Source organism: Carex rostrata, chromosome 15 (assembly GCF_964058835.1).
Source record: "Carex rostrata chromosome 15, lpCarRost1.2, whole genome shotgun sequence".
In the NCBI taxonomy this organism is placed as follows: Eukaryota; Viridiplantae; Streptophyta; class Magnoliopsida; order Poales; family Cyperaceae; genus Carex; species Carex rostrata.
Genome location: NC_135932.1, coordinates 837,190 through 844,472, shown reverse-complemented (window position 1 = coordinate 844,472; position 7,283 = coordinate 837,190). Strand labels below are relative to the sequence as shown.

At 33.6% G+C, this 7,283-nt stretch overlaps 1 protein-coding gene across 1 annotated transcript; it reads left to right on the top strand.

Annotated features, from left to right (window-relative positions):
* The first annotated feature begins 2,727 nt into the window (after nt 1-2,727).
* Nucleotides 2,728-6,673, top strand: DMR6 (2-oxoglutarate (2OG) and Fe(II)-dependent oxygenase superfamily protein). Its single transcript, XM_078316201.1, has 4 exons — nt 2,728-3,042; nt 3,128-3,375; nt 5,814-6,138; nt 6,302-6,673. Exons 1-4 carry the CDS (start codon nt 2,845-2,847, stop codon nt 6,557-6,559), a joined length of 1,029 nt encoding a protein of 342 aa, XP_078172327.1. The 5' UTR covers nt 2,728-2,844; the 3' UTR covers nt 6,560-6,673.
* Nucleotides 6,674-7,283: the final 610 nt, after the last annotated feature.

Below are 7,283 nucleotides of genomic sequence, written 5' to 3'. Positions count from 1 at the left end.
CCTTTCCAGAACATGCTCCTCATGTCATGTACTCACTAGGCACATCATAGCCGTTCAATTATGAGGGATGAGTGGAAAATCCAAATAGCAAAATATATCTCCACAATCAATAGCATTTTTATATTGAAAATAATAGACCAGCTTTTCAGAATTTAGATATGAATTCTTAAGATTAAAAAGAAGAAGAAATTGATTAACTGTTTGTTTTTCTAAAAGAGAATTTGCGGAAGATGATTAATTGATTATTTTTCAATCTGATTTTTACAAGGGACCCAGTTATGCCCTTTTATAGAACTGGTTCTATCGTGTGCCTATAAATATTAACGATAATCTAAGTAACGGTACAATTTTTGAAATAGAAAAAGAATTAATGGAAGTATTTATTGTTTTGGTTTATTCTATAAATAGCCTGTTGAATTAATATTAACTTGAATTTGAATATTGTAGAAGAGAGAAGGGATATAGACTAATTTCTTTTATTGAAGAACTTACAAGGCTTATGTATTTCTTAATTAAATTCACACACGGCACCGTGCTCATACATCTATACCATGCCACTGTCGGTTTGGATTTTTATAGCTAGATGTTGATTGTTGACAACCGACTTTATTTTTGGATCACTGGTTTCTTCTTTCAAAGTCGGTACTATTAATTTAACATAGCCGACGATGAAATGATGAATCAACTCGATCTTAACAAGTCTGACGCTAATCGCTCTCTAATCTTTTCTATTTCTGATCCTAATCGTGTAGCTCACAAAAAAATTTACCAAATAACTGTTGAAATTGGCTTATGTCTTCTACTAATTTACCAATTTCGAAATGTAATTTATTATTGCTATTTATTGAGATAGAGGCCAATTTACATCTTATTTTTCCGATTTTTTTTTAAATATTTCTTCCGTAAAATAAAGAAATTCTTTTTTGTGAGCTACATCACTTCTTAGAAAATATTTTAATAAGTTAAAAAAATTTATATCAAAATTTTCTTTTAATTTGGACTTGATTTTTTTTTTCTCTTTTTGATTATCTCCGATAATTATTAATTATCATATCATATACATATACTAAGGTTAGTGTTGTGGATCCATCATTATTTTTAATAAAAAGAGAATGACCGGAGTTACTAACCTTAAACTCACATGTGATAAAAAAAAAGAAGAACTTAATTTAGCGTGTCATGCCCTTAGAAATTATTTTAAGTCATATATTGATTTTTTTTAATTTGCAAACTAAGTTAGAATATTTTTTTTCTTTTTTCAGGACGGATGGCAGAGTCATATAAACATCTTTTTTTAAGTTTATTGAATGTAAATATTTTTTACGTCCGTTTGATATAGTTCATTCTTGATTTACCGCAATAAAAAAACAAAATTTTAACATTTTTTATTTTGATCACTGATGTAAAAGTTTCTTAGAGATCTATAACATGAGTTCAAATATACATTTTGACAACTAATTCTACCTTGTACCATTATACGATACCACCATTATTATATTTAATTTTATAAACTCATTGACATCCAATAAATTTCCTTTTTTCCCCGATATTTGTACAATCATTCAAGTTTCATTTTTTTTCTAAGACTTCTAGTTTTTCTTTCATAGCTTTGTTCTAAACCGGTTCGTTACGGTCTCTTGGTATATTCGATTCTTACTCTATTTTTATTTTTGAAATAGAGGTGATAAAAGTTGTGTTGTTTTGAGACATTGTTATAGAAAATGAAATTTTGTATAGGACATTATACGGTGTATGGTTGTATCTCATATATATGTTATAAATGTTTTGAACTTTTGTTAATGGTCGTGTTGGTCTTGTTGATATTCGTAGAATTATATCATCTGTGTCGTCTTCTTGTTTTTTTTTTTTTTGCTTAATTTTTGTTATTTTTTGAATCGCTTATCGTATCGCCTCACGCATAGCTCTTTATCTTTTCCAATTTGTAAATGTAATTATCTAAGGTCATTCAAACCAGCATCCGTGCTGTCCCTTCAGTCCTTCACCAAACTATTTACTATTAGCGCTCAACTCCACTGTGCGTAAACAAGAACCCATTTTCGGGTTCGTATACCCCAGGTCGGCACCCGATCCATACGATACAAGTCATGACAATACCGGATAAGACAAGAGAACAGTCTACGACGCATGAAACCAAACCGCGAGTCGACGGCATCCACTTGGAGGAGTTGCGGATTCAATTTGAACAGCTTCAAGCCCAAAATCGTGATGTAAGAAGCCAGCTTGGATCCGTTTTGAACCGATCCAGCTTGCTTCGACAGGAGGATATATAGAAGTTACAAATCTCAGAATTCACCTCCTCTCCAATACCCGATAAGAGAATCTTTTACGATTACTAGATCTGAACCTTTCTTTTTAACTTGGCACGAATCTCAAACCCAAAAATACTGTACCTATTACGGCCTGAATACCAAATCGATTGAAATTTAAGATTTTTTCTTTTTTTGCTAGTTTGCGTTAATTAACATTTTTTCTTTTTCTGGACCATCATAAAAATATTTTCTTTTTCCTGTACCATCCAAAGTTATTTTCCCCCTTGATCTTCCAGATCTTGCTGAAACCGACAATCCCTCCAGCACCGTCCGTCGTTGGCAAAACGCGGGAAGATAAAGAAAGCCAACATCTCCATTTCCATGTAAACCGGAGAAAAACAATAAAAAGTTAAAGGTAAAAGCGCACCCGAAAGAAGACGAACAGTTTTTAAAATGACGCAATCCACTTAACGTCATCCGACGACTTCTGACTTTCCCGTCAACTCTTCTCCCCTTCTAATCCCCCTTCCTCTTCCTCTGTAACCTCCCCCTCCAAACCTCCTCTGCCTCTCCCATGGCAGACCAGCTACTCTCGACTACTCCACACCATGACACTCTCCCTGAAAACTATGTCAGGCCTGAGTCCGAGCGGCCCCGCCTGTTAGAGGTGGTTACTGACTCCAACATCCCCGTTATCAACCTTAGCTCATCAGACAAAAGTCTAATCATCTCGCAGATTGCCAATGCTTGTGAGAACTATGGGTTTTTCCAGGTAATCACTGCTCATTACAACACTGAGTTTAACATCAATAGGTGAAAATTTAACTAATTATTGTTTGTCCAATATATATGCATAGGTTGTAAATCACGGGATTACAGAGGAGATGCTGAGAAAAGTGATGGGAATTGGGATGGAGTTCTTCAGGCTATCGCCTGAGGAAAAGGCTAAGTTGTACTCTGACGACCCAGCGAAGAAGATGAGGTTATCAACGAGTTTCAACGTGAAGAAAGAGACGGTGCACAATTGGAGAGACTATTTGAGGCTCCATTGCTACCCGCTCGAGGATTTTGTGCCCGACTGGCCATCCAAGCCCGAATTGTTCAAGTAAGTTCCTCCATCTTCAACTCTGCAATTGTGTCATTATTATTTTTTTTTTTAAGGTTAGCGGTAAATTTATTATTTTTTATTATTTATTATTATGTTATAATTTTGATTTTTTACTCAAAAAATGTTATAATTTTGATTTGGTGAAGACGTGCTGTTTCCATCTTGTGGGACATACTACCTGAAGTTTTTTGAGAAACTTATATATATGCCCATCATAACTTTGAATTTTATATATTACCCCATCAAATTTTGAGAATTAGTTATATCCTCATTGAGACTCAATCATTTTATTAATATCCCAATTGCTTAATTTGATAATGTAAAAAATGCAGTATAATAATAATTAAAAGTTAAATTGACATTTTTGTCCTTTATTCAAAATGGTATGTCCTCACTTCTCCTCCTTCCTAAAAACATACTGCGACCCCTCCCCTTCGCTTTTAAAGATGGTCAGTATTCTGATGTTCTCTAACAGAGGGATTGAAAGACCAAATGAAATGATTTAGTTCTCAATCATAAGATAAAAATAAGGTAATAAAAAATAATTTTATTTGGAAAGGAGGCTCAGAAGTGTAATCATGATATTGGAATCGCTATGTAACTCTGAAAGGACGATCTCAGAAAAGCAAAAGGTTAATCACTGTTAAAGCATGGTTTTTTATAAATGTCAACTTTGAAATTGTTCATAAAATTATAAAAGATGTAAGATAACTTGGAATAAAACACTCACAAGAACTAAGCTTATTAGAACAAAAGTAACCTGCAACCTATGTTGATTCAGTCACTTTAAGGATTATCTGATCATACAATGGTATAAGAAGTGAGATCAAAGAAATAACAAAAATGCAAAAAGTATGCAAAAATAAATAAAAAACTGAATAAAGTAATGCAAAAAACAACCGTGTGAGGATATGAAAGTTAGGTGTTCATTTCAATCTCGATGAGTATGATCAGGGCAAGCAACCAGGTGACATGGTTGCTTTCGTGACAGATGGATGCAACTGAGGAAATTGTGCTCACAGCAATTGCTCAACTTCAGATGAAAACTGACGAAAAAATTGGATATATATTTCACAGCCCACTATGGTGGGAAAAAAACATTCGCGCAGTCAATTTGTGAAGAAGTTTTATCAAGATGAACAGTTCATCATTTATTGACCTGCTGCGAACTCAATTTGCAGGTCTGTGCATCAGTTTGTTGCTTTTCTGTTTTTTTCCCTCCTGTTTTCAAATTTTAGGATCATCACAACTGACTGCCTGAGTAGTTTTTTTTTTTTTCCATCATAGTGGGCTGTGAAATATCCAAACTTTGTCCAGAAAAAGGTTTTGTACCCAAAAGAATTCTTCAGATAGTCTAATGGTACTTAAATCTAGTCTGATTATACTGGTCATTGATCACACATTAATGTGGTCAAATAATACCCAAAGACAAAGTCGAAGGAGAGGGTTGCAGCCTCACAGGAAGGACGAGAGATTATGATACTGTATTTTGAATAAAGGACAAAGTTGTCCATTTAATTTTTTTACTATTATTAAACTGTATTTTAAAATGATCAAATTAATAAATGGGGATATTAATAATTTGATTGAGTTGAGACAGAGATAACTAATTTTTAAATTTTGATGGGGAAATATCTAAATCACAAAATTATGATGAGTATATATATAAATTTCTCTAATTTTTATCGTCAGATGTCTCTGGTCAAAGACAAACAAACTGATCCTATGGCCTAATGCTTATTAACTCACCCGGAGGCTCTTCTGCTCAATGTTAACTTCCAAATTTGTTGGTCTATTATTCATGTGGATTCAACCACAGGACCACGAGAAAGGCCCATGTGGTTCAAGCATCCTGACTGTTGATCAACAAATTATGTCTCCTTCTCTTGTTTGCTTGACAGTATTTTAAATTGTCTTTACATATTATTTAGATAACGAGTTTGCACATTAGCACAGAATTAGAATAATTATTTATGAAAAGGAACTGGTAGAAAAATCAATCTGTCATTTTCTCGATCAATTGATTAGTGGGATACTAATCATCGGTCATCTCCTGTTTATAAAATTTTGAGGTGAGATCATAGGTTCTAAAGTCCTATCTAGAATTAGAAAGCAGGGTCCAGTGATTGCGTAAGGAGTCTATTATATAAAATTTTGACTACAAATCGGACTTGGTTGCCAAACAATATTTATCAAAAATGAAGAAAGAATTTGCGCTGATACCCTGCTACTTCATGATTCTTTTTTATTGCATATGTTTAGTTAACAATGAGTATTCTCAATTCTCATTATTAGTTTAGTAGTCCGTAAGAAAACTTTTTGTTCTGGCTAATAAGATGATTCACCGTATTTGGACAAAATAAGACAATTCAACATTTTAAAACAAGTACTTCCAATTCATGGTCACTAATTTTACAAGAATCTTTTTCAACCAGGGAAATTATGAGCACATACTGTACCCAAGTTCGGCAGCTCGGGTTCCGTCTATTTGGGTATATATCAGAGAGCCTGGGTTTAGAAGAAGACTACATAGAAAAGGTGCTGGGAAAACAAGAACAGCACATGGCAGTCAACTACTACCCACAGTGCCCAGAGCCAGAATTGACTTACGGCTTGCCGGCTCATACTGATCCGAATGCCTTAACAATTCTTCTTCAAGACCAGCAAGTCACTGGGCTGCAGGTCCTCAAGGAAGGCAAATGGATTGCTGTTGACCCGGTACCTTGGGCGTTGACTATTAACATCGGTGACCAGCTACAGGTGACAAATTTAATTGATATGCGGCATGTATTATTAACATAACAATAACATTAGTTTCTTTTCTAGACTCTGCATTGAAGGTCCAGCATATCTATGTTCATTGATCTATTTTTAACTTCTTTCTTTCCTCTAAATGCTTATGTGGGTCATTTGATGCTTGTAGGCCTTAAGTAATGGAAGATATAGAAGTGTTTGGCACCGGGCAGTAGTGAATTCAAACAAAGAGAGAATGTCTATTGCATCATTCCTCTGCCCGTGCAACTCTGCTTTGATCTGCCCTCCCAAGAAACTCACTGAGCATTCACCGGCCATTTACCGGAGCTACACGTACGATGAATACTACAAGAAATTTTGGAGTAGGAATTTGGATCAAGAACATTGCTTGGAACTTTTTAAGACAAATTCAGGTGAACAAAACTAATTTTGGACTTTGCTTTCAAACAAATGCATTGTCAATGGGGGGCTGTCTTAGAAATTTAGTTTTGTTCATTTTTTTTTGTCCTTTTCTTTTGTTAGAAAAACTAATAAAAATAAATTTTAAAAAAGCTCATGATTCCTTTGGTTCAGATGAAAACCAAGGAGCCATGGACATGGGACCAATAACGAACACAATTTTTATTTTTATTTAATTATACACGGATTGTCCTTAATTTATTGACTTTTTATTTTGGTCCCTAAAGTTTCAAAGTTTCTATATTATTAGTTAATATGACATGGATGCTAATATTATGGATTTAAAATCCATTTCACTTCAATGAAAAGTTTTTGTCCACTATTGGTATCTAAAGTTTCAAAGTTTCTATATTAGTATCTAATTTTTTAACTTGTATCAAATTATTCTTACAATTAGAATATGTTAACAATAGTGGATCAAAACTTCTTATTCTTAACATATTGTAATTGCAAGGACAATTTGCAGTACAGACTAGAAAAAATTAGATATTAATATAGAAACTTTGAAACTTTAGAGACCAATAATGGATCAAAATTTCATATTGATGTGAAATGGATTTTAAATTCATAATATCAGCATCCATGTAATATTAAATAATATAAATTGTTTTGGACTTTGTTCATGTCATGATGTTGATGTATCATGCATGTGTTATTTATCAACATGATCCTGTCAATATGCTGACAGTATG

Excerpts from the sequence above, each read along its gene's own strand:
- DMR6 (XM_078316201.1), top strand. The coding sequence starts at position 2,845 with ATGGCAGACCAGCTACTCTCGACTACTCCACACCATGACACTCTCCCT. Across the intron at positions 3,043-3,127 it reads AGAACTATGGGTTTTTCCAG|GTTGTAAATCACGGGATTAC; the intron begins GTAATCACTGCT and ends ATATATGCATAG. Across the intron at positions 3,376-5,813 it reads TCCAAGCCCGAATTGTTCAA|GGAAATTATGAGCACATACT; the intron begins GTAAGTTCCTCC and ends TTTTTCAACCAG.